General features: G+C 38.5%; 1 protein-coding gene across 5 annotated transcripts in view; it reads right to left on the bottom strand.

Moving 5' to 3' along the window:
• GPATCH2L (G-patch domain containing 2 like) overlaps positions 1–21,982 on the bottom strand; it is a 54,737-nt gene that overhangs the window by 9,438 nt on the left and 23,317 nt on the right. The window contains exons 6-9 of one of the 5 annotated variants that reach the window (XM_006206095.4): positions 19,432–19,499; positions 18,520–18,559; positions 16,830–16,915; positions 4,893–4,987 (exon numbers count right to left, since the gene is read on the bottom strand). In XM_006206095.4, the coding sequence (XP_006206157.2) occupies positions 4,893–4,987; positions 16,830–16,915; positions 18,520–18,559; positions 19,432–19,499 (289 nt within the window). Of the gene's footprint in view, positions 1–4,892; positions 4,988–16,829; positions 16,916–18,413; positions 18,469–18,519; positions 18,560–19,431; positions 19,500–21,982 lie in introns of all 5 variants that reach the window. The other 4 variants (XM_072963465.1, XM_072963467.1, XM_072963464.1 and 1 more) reach the window with 4 other exon arrangements.

Below are 21,982 nucleotides of genomic sequence, written 5' to 3'. Positions count from 1 at the left end.
ATAATTTTCAAATTATGGGTTACAAAATTAACGTAATGGGTCATGACCAATAGTCTTTTTTGTCTTAATGAGAAAGAATAGAAAATATCAGTGTACACCCAAGAGTTTACTTTAGATTTACATGTACACCCAGTACATACTCAAACATGCATTTCTTACTGTAGGTTATCGTTTTAAAAAAATCTTGAAAAGCTATTACTCTATGGCACATATACAAGAGTTTTTTAAGGGTAGTGGCTTTCAAAGATTTTGGAACCTCAACCACAGCAGCAAGAAATACATTTGACGTCACAACCCAAATAGCTATCTCACACACGTGCATGCTAATTCACTTATATTTAACTGAATATAAATTTCACAAAACTATACCTATCTATTACTACACAGTCATCAACCACACTGAAAAAACTCTATCCTAGAGAAACGGGGTTTTTTTGCTAGATATTTTTTATTGTGGCAAAATATACATAAAATTTACCAGTTTAATAATTTTTAAGTGTACTGTTCAGTAGCATTTAGTATATTCACACTGTTGCATAACCATCACCACCATCCATGTCCAGAACTTTTTCATCATCCCAAGTGGAAACTTTGTACCCATTAAACAATAACTCCCCATTCTCCTTCTCCCCCAGCCCCTGGCAACCAGCATTCTACTTTGCTTCTATGAATTTGATTGCTTTAGGTACCTCTCATAAGTGGAATCATACAGAAGTCATCCTTTTGTGTCTGGCTTATTTTACTTAACATGTTGCCTTCATTCATGTGTAACATGTGTTATAATTTCATTCTGAATAATGAAGCCTTTCAGGCTGAATAATCATCTATTGTATGTATATACCACATTTTGTTTATCCATTCATCCAGCAATGAACATTTGGGTTGTTTCCACTTTTTGGCTACTGTGAATAATGCTACTATGAACATGGGTATACATGTTTTCAATTCTTGTGGGTATGTATCCAGAAGCAGAATTGCTGGATCATATGGTAATTTTACATTTAAATTTTTGAGGAACCACTGTATTGTTTTCCACAGCAGCTGCACTATTTTACATTCGCACCAGCAATGCACAAGGTTTCCAGTTTCTCCACATCCTTCACAACATGTGTTATTTCCTGTTTTGTGACAGAGCCATCCTAAGAGCTGTGAAATGGCCAAGAAAAACTTCTGCAGATGTTCTCCCAGAAAACGATACAATATTTTTCACAATAGCATAAAACAGCATTAGAATATGATCGAAATGTCCATCGAGAATGGTTAATTGCAGTATGTTCACCATACCCACACATTGGAATACCACATATATGGCCATAAAAAAAAAAAGAATGAATTTTGGTAGAATAGGACATGAATGAATTTTAAGAGCATAACTGGGTGAAACCTGTAACTTATAAAACATGGCATTCTATTTACACAAGATTTAAAACATGCAAAACTAGACAATTTATTGCTTAGAGATACATACATCTGTTAAAACTATTTAAAAAAAAAAAAGAATGTCAAATGACTAACCAGAAATATATACCAGGATAATGGTTACCTCGGACAGTGGGAAGACAATTTTAAAGGTGCTATTCTTTTCTTAAAGTGGATGGTAGGTACACGAATATTTGCTGTATTGTCTTTCTTTACCCCTTACATTTCTTCTATAAATGTCCTTTTGTAACCACTCAATATTTATTTTAAAAAACACTTTTAACTTTAAAAAACATTTAAATTTAATTCAAAGGCATAGTAGGCAATAAGAATCTGCCCTCTGACTCCCAAGACAAAGGCCAACCCAAAGTGGAACTACTGGGTCCAATCACAAGGTTAGAATAATATTGAGAATAACTGTTTCAACTTTAAGACTCTATTCACTTACAGAAACAACTAACGTGCAGAGAATTATTTTTCAGATGCTGAGGGTATATCAGTGAGCAAAACAGGGAAAAATTCCTGCCCTTGCAAATGCATCTCTAGCTTCCCTGGCCTGGTAGTTGAAATCTGATGTAACTATTAACAGGTTAACTGCTGTTTACTCTTCTGACTGATGCTCCAAAAACACATCCTATTCCAGGGTGAAGGAGGTCAGGAAAGGCTCTTGGAAAGGCCAAAACAGTCCAGGCTCTTAACAGAACATCTTATCACCCCAATTCTCCTTTACCTAAAAAGCCATGAGTTTCCTTTTTGAAGGAATGGGATTTGCACACCAAAAGCTCTGGTCTGCCAATTCTAATGAAGAGAATCACCTCAAGGAGAATGAAGTCTTGTTTTCATCTGAATTCCTTATACTTCTTATAATTACTTAGTCTCAAGTTTTGGAGAAAATAGACTTTTTTTCTTTTCCAGTTACAGTCTTTAAGAACACATAAGCTAGTTCACTTCAGCATGAGGTAGACACAAGCTGGGCATTCCCTGTTCTGGTGTACCAGACTTAGAAGCAGATTTATAGTTACTAAGATCCAAGGGTGGATCTGTGCATCAGACACCTGAATGTTATAAAGCCATAAAGAGAAGGGGAGTGGCGATAAAGAGAAAAAAATAGGTGCTACACTTTCGAGAAGGATCTCCCTAATGACCCTATGAAAAGGTCCCTTTCCCTGGTCTTTGTTAATCTTAGTATAAAAAGACAGGAAGGTATGTTATTCGTTTTTGCTCTTCACCTTTCTAGCCTTATTAATATCTTTAAATCCAGTCAATTTCAACTAAAAACTTTCCACTAGTGGGGGAGGGGAAAAGGGAAAAGATTTGTGGCTGCATGTTTAAGAAAGAAGCTAAATTCATCACAGTGACAGGGGCGAGTGTTGGCAGAGATCTGAGCTATTTATTCTTTTAGGAAAATCCTATAAAGAATGACACAAGGAAGCCTCTATCTGCAGTCTTGTTCATCACACTGGTGAAGAGTTAGATAACAGATGTATGCGGGAGCGTGATTTAGTGCCAGGAGCTGGCCCCTGATGTGTATTAATACAGCGGCAAAGCGGAACGCACCTCTCTTCATCACTCATTTCTATAAAAGAGGTGGAATCCGAGATGGCCCGATGTTAGGCAGAGCAAGCCCATTTGTTCTACTGACTGATGGCGCGAGCTTGGGCTATGTCCTTCACCTCCATGGGGCACTCAGGTTGTGGATAGAAAAAAAAAGGAAATGTTCAGCGAAGCAGGCCTTAGTCAACAAGTGACAGGAGGAGTTGGGCTCAATAGCGGAAATGTTTAATGCTCAAGTCTTGTTTAATACCTCCCAGTACATATCCTGATTTGAATATGGAATAAGGATTGTAAACTCTTCTCAACAGTTCTCTTAGAAACAATTAAAAGCTAAATATTAGAAGCCAGATTTTAAGGGGGAAGAGAACAAAATGATCAAAGAGGGGAGGATTGTATTCTAATGCTTCCAATACCACAGACTGGATGAGGATCTGGGTTTTGACATGGAGTCACGGTTTGGAACCAATCCTACTGCACACAAGACGAAACACCTGCAGTGTTTAAGAGGGCAGCTCCAGAGTCACAGGGAAGTTGGTCTTATCTTGGCTTTACAATTTATCAACCATGTAACCTCAGCATGTGATTTTACCTCTCTAAGCCTCAATTTTTCCCACGTGTAAATCGGGAATAAAAACAGCATCTACCTTATTAAGCTGTTGCAAAGATTAAGTGAAATAATTCATGCAAAATGTTCAGCTCAGGGCACAATCATGCGGCAATCACTAAAAATATCACTACGATCATCAGACCTGTGATTAAGATTGTTCAGAATGAACCATTATCAAGCAGCTGTTCCAAACAGAAGCTCTAACAGGTCAATTTCAGAGTACACTGAATTTACTAAGTAAAGTTAGATATATTTCCTATCCGTCTGAGGTCTACTCTTTACTCGGCTATCAACTGCTTTGATCTATATAATATATAGTATTTTTTGAAAAAAATAAAATAATCTATGATATATTTAATTCCTTCAGAGTGAATTCACCACCACCAATAAAATAACCGTAGGTATTTCTGATAGGCCTTACAAGTAGATATACTTTTTTTAACAAGAGTAATTAATCCTAAAATATATTGAGTAACACAAAGGACTTCCTATGATCACTAACTATATTTAACTATCTTCTCTTAACTCCAAGAAAAATATCTATACACATCTAACATTCTTGCTGATATAAATACATAATTATCCCCACCTTTTTCACTTAAGGATAACATAACATACTAAGTCATAAATGTGCACCTCAATGAAACTTTACATGTATATATACTCATATAATCCCCACCTGGTTCACACATGATATAGAGCATTTCCAGCATCCCAGAAGACTTCTTTATGTCCTCTTCTGATCACTACTTCCTCCCTACTGAAGATAACCACTATTTTGGTTTCTACCAACTAGTTTCTCCCAGAAAACTTAAAAATTTTAACTTGAAAACTTATTTTTAATTAGAAATTTCATTAATCACAAAATGTTAGCACTCTACTATACATAAAAACAGTAATAATGTATTGTACTATATACGGAATTAAGAAAGTAAATAAACCCATGTGGCTCTTTTACTACCATCAAACCGCCATCCTACCAGGATTTTCATGAACACAGACCTAATTTCCTGTCTGTGCTAGAGTAAAAGTGCAGATGACTATTGCTGATAGTGGAATACAGGAATTCAAACTCAAGAAAGCCATGTGACAGAGTGAAAAAGAACGGACTTCAGGGTCAGAGAGAACTAGGTTTGAATTCTTAAAATGTTTGGCCATGGGCAAATAACTTCTCACATTCTCAGTTTTCCCATGTAAAACGGGAATAAAATGACCTACCTTATCATTAAGGTTGAAGGCAAAGGTATATAAAACATGATTTAGTGCTTGGCATACAGTAGGTGGTCAATAAAGGATAACGACACAGAATTACCTGCACTTGGGCTGGACAGAGATGCTGTGGCCACAGGTTTCCGTTTCCTCTTGATGTCACGTGAACACGGGGGTCCCAGGTGAATGCTTGCCTGTCTGCAGATACGAGAAAGAAAATATATTGTTTCAACTTTGTGTTTCCTACAGTAAGACATTATGTTCAGCCCAGATGAAACCTTTGACCCATTATAGACATATCCTAAAAAAAAGGGGGCACCACCCTTTGCCATCAAGTGTCAGTACAAGATTATTCAGAATTAATCATAACTTACCCTTTACACACTATATATATCCATTCTAAATTTTTTACCTGAATTCAGAATAGCAGACATTCAAGATTAATTTCAATAAATGTGTTTCATTACGTGCTGATATTTGTACAATTATTTTTCATAAAAACTATAACCACAATTGTTCTAAACTTGCTAATGAAATTCCTACTCCCAAGTGGTAATATATTGGGAAGTTTAATGCTGCATGAACACAGATATTTGTATAGAATTCTGCTAGGAAGTTTAACCCTTCTATCACTATAAATTTGGATTTTTATTAAGTGTCTGTGTCGCAAATTACATAAGTTTAGTTTCTGTGACTCTTAAAAGTATTACAAGCTACTAATATTTCCTCATCTGAATATTCAGCTTATTCTAAAAACAAAAGAGTGAGAGTGTCAAAACTAGAAACACAAAAGCTTCTCTGAAAGACAGTGGCCTTAACACTGAAATAGCTGGGATGCTATTTTAGTTCCCTACCCTCTCCTTCCTCTCAACCTAGACAGCTCCTAACCCTAATTAAACACCAAGCTGAGTCTCCCCTTTACACAAAGCTCTCCTTGAACCTTCAAGGCCTTATTTACCATGAATCATTATTTAACCAGTGTATATGTAGCTCATTTCCCTCATGAGGCTAATTTCCTTGAGAACAGGGACCATATTTATATTTCTTTCATAATTTGCCATTGATCTACCAACTTCAGCACAAGGCACATAGCTGATCCTCACTAAGTATCTGTTGACTAAAACTGATTATGAATAAACAAAAGTCCTAAAAACCAAATAGTCAATTGTACACAAACAGGTGGTTAAAATGGTAAACTTTATAGTATGCATATTTTAACACAATTTTTAAAATACAGCCAGAATATAAAACATGTAAAAAGGAATCTAATAAAATTATACCAGATAAACTGATTGATAGTCCTAGCTGGGAATCAAGTCTCATGGTTTAATAGCCTTAAAACTGGAAACTCAGTCAACTCTAAGAGAACCTAGTTAGCAGGGCAACAAGACAACTATTAAATGGGCAAATTTTCCTATTCAGAGGTTCCCAATCTGGCAACTTCCTCAGCTTAAAAGCAGATGGACATGCTCTCTCTCTCTCTCATACAGGCACACACAATCTTCCATTCCCTAAACAGTAAAAGCTAAAGAGACAATTAAATTTACAAATAAGAATTTGACCGAAATCCTAAGAAATTTTTTAGAATGCAAAGAACACTACAATAGGCAGAGATTTACAATATAAAGCACATGGTTTGGAAAAATTCCATCCAAGTCACCTTATATTAATCACTCTCATCTATACGGCAAGAGTTAACTGTAAGTTAGGTACCCCATGAGTAGTTAATTCTGAAACCCTCAAAGTGAAATTTAAGTAAAAATGTGTAAAGTAGGGGAAACAATCCATTTGTCATACCTTACTGAGTCCTGGGAATAAGTCTAAATCAGCATGCTGATTCTAAGCAATAAGAAACACGGATGACAGAACGTCAAAAGTAGACAGGCCTTCAGTCTAACTGCAGAGGTGGTGATTCCCTTTGAAGCCAAAGACACAGGCAGAAAAGAAAGTGACACTACAAATTTTATTTCTCCTCAAACAGAAAAATGTACAGAACAGAGCTTCCATCTTTTCCACAAACAAGGTACTTGAGTGTAAGCTGTCCAAGCTCTTTGCTCAGGTTCGATCATGCTTCTCCTAAAGTCCTTCAGAGAGAAACAAGGCAGACAAAGGATGACAGTTTACAGCCATGCTTTCTTCTTTACCTTAAACTTATTAAAGCACTCTCCAAAAATTTTCAGATTAACACCATTTCTTCAAACTAAGCTATGTTATTAGACATCAAGACAGTGGTTACCCTTGAGCTGTGGGCAGTGGGGGAAGAGGGACAGTGACTAGAAAAGGCACAGGAACTTTGGGGATTCTTTCTGGTTATGTTCTGTTTCTGGATCTAGATGCTGGTTACTTGGATGTGATGTCATGAAAATTCATCAGGTGTATATGTCTTTGTACACTTCTCTGTAGGTATATTATCCTTTAATTAAAAGTTTAATTTAAAAAAATGCTTCTTCAAGAACACTATTTATAAAATGCTGACTTCTGACAGACGTAAAATTAAAAGCGTAAAGAAAAGCACTCAAAAGCATTTTAAAATAGTAATTCCCAAAGTATCAACTTGAGCCAAACAAAATAAATACTGCCTTTTATTTACACACCATCCATCACTTCACAGCTCTGCATGCTTGATGTATGTCAGTAAGACGTCTGAGGGCACATATCATCACTCCTTTACGGACTTAGTAACATTTATCTCACATTTTCAAGGAATGACAGACACATTCTGGAGTAAAAAGATGAAACTATGCACCAAAATGTTTAAATTTTTAGCCATTCAAAATAGAAATACGGTGTTTTTTAAAATCTTAATTTATTTAGTAAAATAATGAAAATAAGTATTATTTACCTATTATTCTACACACAGTTATTCACTGCACTGTGTCCTGCAACGTTCTTAGGAGGCTCAGGTGGTTCTTACATTGCCCTGACCTTCTGGGCCAAGCTTCTTGGATCCACACTCACCCCTGCTCAGTGATATTAAAGGCTTCAAGGTTATCTATCCCTACATTTAATGACCCCTGACTGCTAAACCTTCAGCCTGTTACCTCTCTGCAGAAAATGATCAACTTTACCACTTCATTCCCACTCCTGTTACCTTGAACATTCGAAATTCTTCCGATTTTGTAAATTCCTCTGGTCACAACTTAGGAAAGAACTGAAGGCTTTCCGAAACCAGGTAATGCAGTTTATTAAGCCAATCATCTTATTTTGTTGTAAAAGTATGAATTTCTGTGTGGACTACTTCCTTTTCACTCTGCGTGCCTTTCAGTGTTCACTGAGTTTTTACTGTGCAGTGAAGGTATGCTGGGAAATAAAGTCTCTCTCTGAGGGGACTTGTAGCCTAGTTCTACTCCCAGCTGCAAAGCTTTCCTAGGTACAGAATCTACATAACAGAGAAACTGAAGCAGATATAAAGTGACATCATGCTCACTCCTAAAATTCAGTTTAGTGCTCCTTCCCTCGTGAAACATTTCTCTTAAGACCCTTTCCAGGTTGGAGAGCTATTTCATAAGAGGTAGAGTAACTTCACGCCTTAGGGCTGAGTATAGAAGGGATGTTTTTCTCTATGTCCCTTCCTAGTAAAGATTTGGGAAGGGAGTAAGAGAAACAGTCAAATTGTTACAGAATGATAGTTTTTTGTTGGTTTTTTTAATTGAAGGATGGCGGTTGTACGACATTATATTAAAGTTACAGGTGTACAATACAGTGACTCACAATTTTTAAAGGCTACACTGCATTCATAGTTGTTATAACCTATCAACTATATTCCATATGTTGTACAATACAGTCCGATAGCTGATTTTATACCTACTAGTTTGCACCTCTTACTCCCTTACCCCTAGATCGCCCCTCCCTGCTTCCCTCTCCCCACTGGAAACACTAGTTTGTTCTCTAAGTCTGTAAGTCTGCTTCTCTTTTGTTATATTCCCTAGTTTCTTGTATTTTTCAGACTCCACAGATTAGTGGTATCAAACAGTATTTGTAAAAGGATAGGTTTTAAGTGAACCCAAATAATGGTAGAGTTTACAGCTTGGCAAAATCTGTTTTTCCCTGCTCAGGAAAAACCTGAGAAGACAAAGAAGGAAGAGAACTCAGAACAAGCCCAGGAAGAGCCAAGAGGAAGCTGGGTGCTTCGAGCAGGAGGACTACAGGAGCCATGGGCTGGAACCACCGTGCTGTGCAGCACATCCAGAGCATCACAGAGGCCTGCGCAGGAGTGAAGGCCCATCTGTGCGGGGCCGGAGGGCCCCGCCTTCTCTGCGAGCCTGAGCATGGGCTCAGGCAACCACTGCAGCCCGCCTTCCTATTCAGGATGCAGTTCCAATTTTTTGTTTATCCCCAAATAATCCCGTATCAATAAATTGTAGAAATAAAGAATTAAGGAAGGCAAGGAAAAAATAGAGACTGAACTATCGCCATCCCCATTTGCACTTAGGAGTATTTAACTGCTTGGTTCCCCCTCTGTTTAATGGGTTCTTTAATTTGTGTAGTTTTACTCTAACAGTGTCATTGTCTACCCTCACAAGACAGAAACTATAAAAGGACAATACATGGGAGAGGCATCGCAAAGGACAGGGAAAGTGTCCGAGCTTCCCCTTCTCACCAACACAGACCCCTGCCTCTGTAGGTTAAAGTGTGGAAGATTTCACTAGATTTTTAAAAACTCTCTTTCAACAGCAATGTACAGTTGTTCTTGTGTGGTGAACCATGTACTGTGTGAGGGGAGGGGACCTTTCAATTCTGTAGGGGATTTAAAAAAAAGGCTAAGTATAAGTTAAGCTAAAATCTCTACCAAGTAAAACTTCCTTCTCAACTGGAGTGGCAAATGGTTATCAGAATCATGTAAGGAGGCTTTTACAAAATAACACATTCCCCACCATGCTGGAGTGGGAGAAGAATCTGCAATACGTTTATTTTGAAATTCTTCCTCAGGTAATTCCGATAAGCTTCTACCTACTGTGAAAATTACTGAGCTAAAAAAAATAGATCAAATTCCCAAAGCCAAGCTAGTCCATAAAACAGATCTAAATACTGAACTTAAAGAACAACAGAATGATGAAATGAATATAAATTTAGATAAAAATATTGTTCCCAAGCAGGCAAGCAATTAACCTAGAGAGAAAACAGGCTACGCTGGTTCTGTTCCACCTGATCTGGATCTCATTTTCTTTGGGCACGACCTCTCACAGCATGAGTGTGGGGGTCAGCACCTCCCCTAAAAGCATCACATTAGCATTTGCCAAAAAGAATGGGGACGGGGGTGGTTACAATTAAAAGCAACAAATACGCTTCAAAAATTCTTACTTCAAGGAAAATCACTAAATTCACATCATAAATGTGAAGGTGAATGCTGAAGTTTAACAATTAATTGAAAGGGTATTCCATATATCCATGCATAAACACAGCACATCTATTTATTTTTTACTGCAGGTAACTGAAAAGATCAGGTGAGTTGTTAAAACTGCAGTGTTACTTAGGAAACTGGGCAGATCACTATGTCCCTGGGGCAGGAATGTACTTTAAGGGGGGAAAAAAATTACTTTGAGAAATACATGCATGTTTAATAGAACCAATGTTGGCAAAAAAATAAAAAAAATAACTGAAGTGACTGCTTTAGACTTAGAACAAAGATGTTTAAAGTCACTCCTAAGGAAAGAAAACAGTCTTTAACTGCCAATGGCAGCTAATTTAAGGAATAGTTCACCTTCAAATGTCATTCATTTTTAAAACTTACTGCAAAGTACATTTTTTTGGTATGAAGTAAAAATAAAGTTTATTGTGAAAAGGTGTTTATTTGCTGTACTTTTTCTTAAACCCACACAAATACGTAACAGGAAAAAATTATTGATATTTCTAAGGCCCAAAGGTCATATTTATCATATATTCCAATTTTTCTCCTTAATTACTAATCTACTCACCTCAATTATTTTTAACTAAAATTTATGGAGGCCTACACTATGCTGGATGTGGACAAGTTATATACAAGAGGACTGAGCCTAGGGTCTGTCCACCAGGAGCACACAACATAGGAAGGCCAATGCATAAACTACTAACAGATTTCATATGATATTTGTCTATCATATGACATCACTTGTACATGAAATCTAAAAAAAGACACAAGTGAACTTACCTACAAAACAGAAAGAGACTCACAGAGACAGAAAACAAACTTATGGTTGCCAAAGGGGGAAAGGAGGGGAAGGGATAAATCAGGAGTCTGGGATTTGCAGATAAACACTAAAATGTATAAAACAGATAAAACAAAGTCCTACTGTATAGCACAGGGAAGTATATTCAGTAGTTTGTAATAACCTATAAAAAGAATATGAAAAAGAACATATTTATATGTATAACTGAATCACTATGCTAGACACTAGAAACTAATGCAACACTGTAAATCAACTGTACTTTAAAAACACAAAAAATGGATAGATATTAAGACACTGAGCTATAATCAAGGAACAAGCAAAGTGTGAGGGTAAAATGAGGAAAAAGAGGATTAACTCCAAAGAAGTAGAGACCCCTTCCTCACGTGTGATTTTACCTTCAGGGTTAACTGACATTTATTAAGCACCCAGCAGGGGAAATATTTTCACAGATTTGCACATATAAGAGGACCCAGGCCTATGACACTAGAAGTAGGCAGAACAGAAGACCACTTCACAATTAGAGGACACAAAGGAGGTTGATCTAACAAGAAGAAATCCTGGCAATTCCACTAGTGTTTTCACCCAAATCTAACCCTCAGCAGTCTGTGACAAATTGCTCACCAGCACCTGAAAATTCTCCATAATCTACTTCCCTTGGCTGGGCCATGGTTGGCATATCATGAAGCTGTTTCATGCCACCCACAGAGCAGAATAGTCTCACATCAGTTGAAAAGATGGGTATATTACAACAGCAAAACAGAGAGAGAGAAAATGCTTTCATCTTCCTACTCAGGCAGTAAGATGCCAGCTGGCTGAGAGCTGCTATAAACAAGACCATCCAACAGAGGACAAAAGATTCCAGAACTGTGTACTATACAACGGGAGGCTGCAGTAGGACAGGGCAGCCGTATGGACAGTATTATAGCAGAAACATTTCCTGATACATGGCCAAAACTAAGGCACTAAAGAGGTGAGCAAGAGCTGCCGTGCATCACAGCATCCCCAACAGACAGAGGACTAATAAAAGGTTCTTTCCCCCAAGCCCTGAGGTAAAACCTGAGGCTGTTTACTGTGGCTCCAAAGGTCAAAATTAATAGCATGAATTGAGTCTTCATTTTGCTCTTTGAAACCTCTTGTCAAGTGGCACAGCCAGCTGGGCACACAACTCTGATATGCAGATCATAATGCTTGTGAACAGATAAAATGAATCACAATGAGTGCAGCCCATCACATTTCAACTCTCTAATGGGCAGGAAGGTCTCTCTTTTCACCCAAACACGGTCCAAATGCCTCCTCTTAGAGTCCACTTGAGGCCATTTAAGCACCTCAAGAATCTGTACTACATCTCCTTAGCGAATGACTGTACAAGCCAACTCAAAGTTTGTAAAACTGCAGTTATCCTAAGTACAGGGTAGGGTAGTAACTATATAACAAAAATAATAATTTTAGCTACCAGTATGCTAAGTATTCAAATCTATTATTTCATTTTGATCTCCGCTTGCTCAAAAAAATATCGATAGTTTCCTTTTCAAAGTGAGGAAGTTGAGGTATGGGGAGGTTAAGTCATGTGCCCAGGTAAAGCCAAGATTCTTACCTGAGTCTGCCTCACACTAATATGAGATTAAGAACTTGAAGAAGGAATAAATGGGAATGGTGATACATTACCAAGTCACCACCCAAAACAGAGGAAAGGTCAGGGAAGTTGGAGAGAACTCCCAACTGCTGCAAGACGCTCAAAAACGACAAGTGGTGACTTGTGCATCATACAAAGATATGTAGTAATTGGTAAGTTCTAGTTATGATTTTCTAAGACAATAATGGTAAAAAAAAAAGCAGCTATCGTTCACAATCAATAAATCTCTCATTTTGGGCAATGCTGCCTACAGCGCTAGCTCCTTATCACCATTCTACGACTGTGTCCTTGACAGCGATCCCACGTCTCTACCAGAACACCAACCACACCATCTGCTGTTTGAGCCGCAGCAACTGTTAACTCCAGTACCAAGTCTTACTACTTTAATAGCAATACCCCAGTACTAGCAACCAAAACTGGTTTATGAATTTTATCCATGTACCCTGCCAACTGTCCAACTATCCGTACACCCACCCACCAACTCCGCCCATGGGGAGTCACCCTGTGCTGGGCACTGTACTGGACCTGAACGCCCCCTTCTTCACCTGCAGCAGTTCTCCAAAGCTCAGAGGAGCCCAGGGTTCTACCTCCCCTACAGAATCATGCTCCCAATGCCAAAGCACGGGGCTCATGCCAATTAGGAAATGGGATTTCCTGTTAAGCAAATTACAAAGCACCAGTCATAAAACCATGTGCATTTGGGGCAACAGTTCCTAACCCTGGCTGCATATTAGAGTCACCTGGGAGCTTCAAATTACTGCCAATGCCTGTGCCTCACCCCACTGCAATGTAATCACACTCCTGGGAAGTGGGAGCCCAGCATGGATATATTTTTTAAAGCTTCTCAAGTGATTCAAAAGCACAGTCAGGGTTGAAAACCACCGACTTAAGTCTAGAGTGGTATTTCTGAAAACCTCTTAGCCCACAAGTCGATTAGGTGGTACAGAGACCACAGACTCGCTCTCATTGTACCTGCCATCTGGGCTACAGTACGATGACACATCAATCAAATGTTCTCCTAAAATCACATCCCATTACCTCTTTGTTTATAGCAATGAAGTACTAAACAAGAGAGCACCCTGAGGTCACTCATCGCCCCCACAGCGGCCCCCAGGCCTCCCTGGGAGAAGCAGAGCTGCAGAGGGCCCCGCAGGGAGGAGGTGGCAGAGGAGCCCTCAGTCTCATGAAGCAGGAGGCTTGGGAGAGCGGAACTGGCCTTGTCCAGGCAGGGAGTAGCCTGCGCTCAATAACCCGACAGGAGGAAACCTTCACAGTCCAGGCATGATTATCAGACTCTTTGTGCTCTTACAGGAGAGTAATTATAGGCATGTGAAAAAAAGGAAGCACTCCCTGAGGAACTCTTCCTCACATGCTTCCCAAGAGGCAGTAGGGCCATTAAAAATTCCATGATGAAGAGGAAAAACAGCCTGGGAACAGCCAGGAGGCAATACAGCAAATTAATACACCAGCCCTCCTCGGGGAAAGCTGTGATAAAACAGGAAACACTTCTCTCTTCGCAAAATAAAATTATACCACTAATGATAACATAGTCACCACACACACACACACAAATCGTTCTAATGATGGGTGTGAAATTCCCAATGCTGCCCAGATGCTTTGAAAGAAATCTTTTCCTACTACAAATAAAACGGAGCAAGAAAAAGGTAAAATTTCCATTCGAAACAGTTTTTAATACAGTCTTTAATACCTGCCTCTTCCCTAGCACCATCACTCCAACATCCCTTCGTAGGTGCCAGGCTTTGTTAAATGGTCAACTCTTTGCAAAGCCCGCCATCCGCTTCTGAATCCTCTCTCATTAGTCGGCCACACTGGAGCTAGACTGCTCCTCTTTACCAGCTCCTTGCTGGGCAAGGACCCCACCATTTCAAAGGAAAAAAGGGAGCACTGAAGGCTAAGTGTTTTATCATCCACATTTTCAAAAACCTGCACAAAGGTCACTTGTGCTGCCCATTTCCCACAGATTAGTGGTTGCCAAACTTTATTGACTGTGCACTCATCAGGAAAAAAATTTGAGCAAACTCTCTCTTTTATGTGCAATAAATACACATAAAACAAAAATATGTGCTGCTAAACTATATGTACAACTTTTAAAAAATTTAAGGATAAGAGAATAAACAGTGCTCACTTCAGCAGCACATACAATTTTTTTAGAAAGATAATAAATACATGAAAATTTCAAAAAATTTCTTCCAAAAAAAACCCTTCTTCCCTACCCCCAAAGAACCTTCATATCTGCAACCCACTTTGTATCCATTGCCTGGGAATGATGTCTGGAAGGACAAGGAAGAGCCATAGTTGTCCACATTCTCTCATCTTGCTTTCAGCAACAGTCTGAAGCGGTAAGTAGTATTTCCCTAGAGCTGAGTGCATCAGAAACACAGCCTGGGCTTCCTTATGTTTCCAAGTCCAGCCACAAGCACTGCCAGCAAGAGAATGAAGATAATGATACAGATAATGAGATACACAAAGAAACAAGAAGTTCACACCCAGTCCAGCCAGGATGAGGCCTTAAAGGCAACCGGAAACCTGATAAAAGCATGGATACTAATCTCAGCACCACACAGCTCTAGGTAGCAGAGGTAAAGGGAGGAGGGCAAATAATCCACTTTCAGCATCTGACACGATACTATATGGTACTACTCAGACAGTCTTCCCAAAGAGTATATACACAGCCATTATTTTATTTGGTATTAAGACAAAAAGCTGGAGATTGCTTTCCTATGGACTGAAATCTTGTGTCTTCCAAGACAGCCTGAACACCACCACCTCTAAGAAAAGCTCCCTGAGCCTGAGTCAGGAGCTGCTTCTCTGTGCTGCACATATCATCCTGGTGCACACACACCTTCATGCACTTGTCACTGTAATTATCGATTTCCACACCTGACTTTCCCATGAGAATATAAGCCCCATAAGGGCAGTACTAAACAAAGTGACTTGTACATAGCAGGGAGTCAGCAAATGATGAATGAAGGATGAATAAATAGCATGCAACTGAAGAAAAGATCTACAGTAGTTTATTAATATCCCACAATTTTCCAAGTTCTTCATGTAACAGTCTCTCTTTTCAAAAGACCTTCTCTATTGAAATACGACTTTTCCAGTGGAAGGCTAGGCACTAGGTTATGGTACAGAGTTAATTATTATAGCCCATAGCAGAAGTTCTGACGTATCCATGAAAGAATAATTTCTTTGTGCAGCCTGCACCCCAAATCTATGAAATATATCCACTTAAGAACATGTTAAGAAGAAAAAAAGAAAAAACAATCATCAGAACCTTGGAAAGAAAATCTTTGTGTCACTAAAATAACAAAAGTTGTATGGTTCAGCCTATGAGCTGCTCTCTGTGCACAGTAACCCACTAGGGCACGCTGTCATTAAAATCATATTAACTCTGCATGTCACTCAACTTAAGAGAATTTATGTTCAGAGGCACTGGTTTCATTCTGCTATGTGGGTGCAGCATTCATTCTGACAAATATATACTGAATGCCCAGTAAGTGCCAGACACTGTGTTAGGTGCTGGGGACACAGGAAACAAGACAAGGTCCCAGCACTTTGAAGCTTGAATTCTAGTGAGAGAGACAGGGACAAAACGAATAAATAAAGTCATTACAGACTGTGATTAAGCTCTAAAGGAAAGAAACAGATGATGAGCAGACAGTGGTGCTGGTGGCCCCTTTAGACAGGATGGTCAGAGAGGTCCTCCCGGAGGAGGTGGCCCGAGCTGAGATGACAAGGAGCCAATCATGGAAAGAGCTCTAAGACGGGAGTCCAGGCAAACGGAGCACATGAGAGGGACCAGTGGTAGGAAAGGACTGTAATTTTGAAGAACAAAACAGAGTTCTCTGGCATAGCTGGACCTCTCCCCACTGAGGACGAAGAAGTCTGTGAAAGGAGGCTGGACATGGAGGCAGGAATCAGATCACACAGGGTTGTGCATGACATGGCAAGAACCATTAATAACATTCTTTGAAGATGGGGCTTTTAGCAAAAGGAATACGGAATATGAGCCAGAATTTAGGTCAAAGTTGAGATTTAAATCACACACTAGCCATGTGACCACAGGAAAGGTACTTCAACATTCTGCCTCAGTTTCTGCATCTGTAAAACAACTGATGACCTCAAAAGACTGTTGTAAAGATCAAATTGGGTACCATACAGAAACATACTTTAGTGTGAAAGTGTTATGAAAAGGAAAATAGTATCGCCTGGAGAAAAACAGCCACTGGGAGACAATTACCTGGCAGAGCAGTGTGCTGGTGAACACCTTCGGTGAGAAGCATCAGCAAGAACGTCCAGGGAATAAAGGGGAGAAAGAGGATTAAACTGCAGGAATAAATGAGATGATTTCAGTAAGGCTTACATGAAACAGACCTGATCCTAAACCCGCTACCTGATCACTTTTCCCCTTTGTTCAATTCTTTTGTCATATCACAGACACCATTCAATCAAGTTGTGCATATTCAACCCATGAATGTAGCATAACTGATCAAGCACACCTCAAAAACAGACTATTCCTTGGTAAACAACAGTTTTTCAAAAACTTCTGATACACAGTAATTACTTAAATAGCAGAAGACAGTACTTTCTAATTGACATAATGGGAAGTTATGCCTGCTGATGACCAGCCCTCGTTTCCAAGAACACTAGCATAAAATTACCTTTTCATTTCCTTATCCTGGCAGATGTTTCCAGTGAATAACTGGTTAGCACAACCAGCAGCAGTGTAGTGGAAACAGAACTAGATTAAGAATTAGAATACCCAGCGTTTACTTCTAGTCTACCAGTAAGTTGCCATACATTAAAAACTACAAAATCTCTTCAGGCTTTACTATCCTCATCTGTAAATTGGATGTATTGCCATCTGTCTTCTCTATTTTATAGGATTATTGGGAGGGCTAAATAAAATACTGCTTTAACTTTATAAAGTAATTTCAGTTTCTCATCTGTAAAAATGGTTTTTTCTTTATCTGCCCACCACCTGCTCTACTACTTACTTAATATTTTTCTTCATATCAATTATTTTTACTCAGTCTGTCCTTACTACATGTCTATGAAATAACAAGTTTGCTATAATGATTACATTTTTCTAATATAGATTATTGTAATTTAAAGTAAAAATTGTGTATCCACACATCATCTAAAATCATATCATAAATACAAACCAGTTAGGTCTACTGCTATTATAGTTCATTTTGAAATAGTGACTTCAAGATGAAGGTTCCTAGTCTAAAATGTGTATCAACTGAACAAGCTAATAAGTAGTCAAAAAAAAAAAAAACACCCAAAACCACAAAGCAATAGGAAGCCTAAGAATTCTTACCTATCAGTCTTAATCTATTTCATAACTAATCATCAAGGTAAAGCAACCTCTCTCCCAACAAAAACCAAAAGCTTCAAACATTAAAGGAACATATTGTTAGCCAGTGTCAGTAATTTTAAAATTATGACCCTGACAAAGGCCTAGATGTGCCAAGGATCCCCTCGGGGCACAGCCAGGAAAAAAGTGAGAGGCTCTAAGGCCTCGTCCCACTTCACCCAAAGCAGCTCTGCCTTCTGTTTCCTGTGTTCAGGTTTCAATGTTGTGCTTCTCAGCACAGGATGCTGATGCTGAACTAAACCATAAGCAGATGAGGTTCATTCTGATTTCTTAGTGCAAAGTTCAAAACTAGGATAAAAACTGGATCGCTGTGAAATATGTTTTGAAGGTCACATTTGATTCTAAAAAGGGGAATTAGCTAGAGTTCTTATCAGTGAATACTAGATATTCTTGAAAAACAGTCCTCCAAGAAAATCAGAATAACGTAAGGAACGGGAGCCTTACCTCATGTGAACAAGCAGAAATGTGAGGAAAACCAGAAGCCAAAGCTTTATTCTTTCTAAAGAAAAGGAAATCAAATGATAAAGATGACAAAGAAGAGCAATCTTACCTGATTTCGTTCTCTTTTCCCAGCTGATGACAACCAGAAACTAAAGAGAGGGAGAGAATAACAGGAAAGAAAACAATAAAAGAAGTGGTAGGAAAATTATAGAGAGGAGAAGATGAAAAGATGCTGGGTTAATGAAGTGAAGACAAATCAGAAAAAAATGGAACTGGAGGAGAAAGGAGAGAGAAGTTAAATGTGTATGAACTTTTCTGCAGGAAATAACTCTTCAAAGGAAAAAGTCTTTTAATGGAATGCAGAAGACTGGACACTAAAAATAAACTCAAGATTACAGTGTGACACCAACGCACTCTTAGCTGTACAGTGAGAACAGGATCCCCAAGTCAACAAAGACATAAACCACATGCACATCCTGCCTGTTTTATCAATTAAACCTTCAACCAGGCTGGATGAGCACAGGATCATAACTGGATACTGGCCATGATATGTACTGGAGACATCAAAGAGCCAGCCATGTCACAGCACAAGGCTGTCTCAAGAAAGGGTGGAATGATTCTCCTATAGCTACATACAGGCTTTCCAGCTGCACTTATCACAGCAGTCAGAATGAAAAGATTTTTCTGTCTAGAGGTCTAAAAATGGGAAAAGCATATAGGAGAATACAGAGGTAATCATCTGTTTTTTAACAAAAAAATTTTTAAGAGACAGAAAAATTAGTTTCAAATATAACACCCTTATTGGAGGCTACTTTTATAATGTAGCACCTATAGACATAAAAAGCAAAGAAACACAAATAAATCTAGAAAGAAAAAAATAAATCACTCTCATGTATTTAGGGTATTAGTCATGTTAACTGTTATAAAGTACCAATCATTTAAGATCTCTTTCAGCTCTAAAATCAAATTTCTGGGTTCCTTCATAAAACTTCCCTTTACCGGTAAATACATAAGCACTTACTCTTTCTGCCGAGGGTCACTAATGATGTGGCCTATCCTCTCAGTACCCAAATTACTTATGCTGGTCTCCTGAAAAGGCAAGGAAGACAAGAGTGTCATCTAACCACAGAAACAAATATGTAAGTACGATCCATCATCAAGCTCACACCTCCATAACTGTACCAGCAACCCCAAAGGCACACGTCAAATGTCAATCTTAAATTCCAACAGCAACTACATATCTTTTTATGGGACTCTACCTTAAAAAGTATTGCATATTATTCTAGACTTATTTTTCCCTAGTGCTCAAAAAAAAAGTCATTATAAACATTTTTAAACCATATACAGTATTTTAATATAGTGCGTAAATACCTCCTGGAGTTATTAAAGTATATTGAAACACTTTTTTTAAAAAATTCAATAGCAGCCAATTTTTAACAGGCCAGCACACCAAGCTCCCTAGAGTCATGTGATTATAGCCTCAAGAGCCTTCATAACGGGACACTTACAACAAGGCCTCACTGGTAACACGTAAGTATCTACTGACTAAATGTATACACTTCAAACCACTTTTGTAACTTAAAAAAATTGTCACCCTGTATTTTGTCTGTTAAACATTATCTCTTAAAGTAAAAATAGAAGTTTATATAAATTGGATCTTCAATTTGCGGTTCTCAAGATTATAATATGAAACCATACCCATAACACCACAGGCAATTCAGAAGCTAATCATCTCCAAAAAACTGGACAACAGCAGAAGGCACTCACCCTTCATTTAACTTGAATACATTTACAATGAATATCTATCACAGAACCTGGGGAAGGGCACCAACATGAACTGTTACATGAGTAAGAGTTACGCACATATGAGTAAGTGTTAAGATGAGCGAGCGGAAGTCACAGGCATGAATGTCAAAAATGTCAAGCCTGTTACTCAAACACATTTGTTTCTGGGCAAGCATTATTATTTGTATTCATCTATATGTGCGGATTAGCCTAAATATTAGGATACGCATTTTAGCAGAACTGGCTACAGAAAAACTAACTTGAGGTCAGATTTTGGGTGGGAGTGGAGTTAAATGAAAAGGTTTCACATACTGTATTCTTCATATTCTTCATCCCTTACACCTGTGCCTCCTGGTCACACACACGGCCATGGTAGTGGGGCCAAGGGAAAAGATGGGTGAAAAATGAGCTATTTGTTACAGCAGAAAAATTATTAACTTAAAGTGCCGTAATGCTTAAATTTACAGTTTATTACTGTGTAAATTACAAGCAGTACTTTGCGTAATTAGCAGCTCGCTGGCAGGGAGCTGTGAATGAAACTCATTATTTATGATTACAGTTTAGAAAGAGAAGAGAGATGACCGGGGGGGGGGGCAGAACAGTGACCTCTGGTAGAAATGACAAATATCCCTTTAAGGTGATGAAGATGAATTAAACAAGTAAATATTATCCTATTCATTTGAAATCATTAGAGACACATCCAATAGGCCCTACTTTCCTTCCAGGCAAGCTAAAGGGAGCCTTCAGGATGAAATGATTTACTTCCCTGGAAGTAGAAGGCTCTTATTTTATAGGAGCTGAAACAAAGTAAGGTAGGTGGTAAGGAGAACATCATCTGCCAGGCCTAGCCAATAAAGAGAAAAAGTCCAACTGTCACTCTGTTCCCACTCCCAACCTCCCGCCTCCCTCCACCCCACCTACTCCTACTCTGCTAGGCGTCCTGTTAAGAGTAAGCTCCCAGAATAGCAAGCGTAGCATTTTATTGCCTATAAAATGAGTAATCCAAAAGAAGAGGTATCGCTCTTCCGTTAATCAAATGTCTTTCTAATTAGAGATATGAAATTGAATTTAAAGATTAAAAAGCATATGAATTCATCTGAAAACAAGTATCCTCAATTCTTTGGCAGAAAACAGTTCCCTGATTAATCTATAAAACAGTAGCTTGCTAAGGGCAGCCAGGCTGTGGCTCTGACCACCAAGTGCCTGGCTGGCACCAGGCGGCCACATGCAGCACTCTAGATGCTTACTGAGTGCTCTCACATGCCTCTCTCATCCTTATTCTTTGTCCACCACCATCTTTTCTGACTGGGTATGAGCCTCAGTCTTAACCTATTTTCAATCTCTAAGTGGGAGTAAAAAATAAATAAAATAATTTTTAAATTTTAAATTAAAAAAGATAAAAGAGAAGTAGGTGGGTTCAATTCTCTATTCTGCCACTTCGATCTGGGTAATATCAGACATTCCTTAACTTCTCTGAACTGCAGTTTTCCTCATCTGCTAAAGGAAACACCACCTTTTTTTACAAGGTTGTTGGCAGGATTAAATGAACTGAGTGCCTAGCATAGTTCCTAGCAAAGGCAAAAGTGGGTAAATGATAGATACTTCTCCCTCATGGCCAAGGAGGGGCTTTTGCAATTTGGTAACAGGTCTTTTTACAGTTTTTTTTTTCTTTTTTTAATGAATTCTAGAATAAAAGACCAAAGTTAGAATAAAAGAAGCATTCATGAGTTCAAGAAGAGTCATAAAGAAGTCAAAAGTATTTCAACTTACATAATATTAAGATTAAT

This window comes from Vicugna pacos, chromosome 6 (genome assembly GCF_048564905.1).
Source record: "Vicugna pacos chromosome 6, VicPac4, whole genome shotgun sequence".
Classification (NCBI taxonomy): domain Eukaryota; kingdom Metazoa; phylum Chordata; class Mammalia; order Artiodactyla; family Camelidae; genus Vicugna; species Vicugna pacos.
The sequence above is the reverse complement of the archived record's forward strand: the minus strand, read 5'-3'. Positions and strand labels throughout refer to the sequence as shown.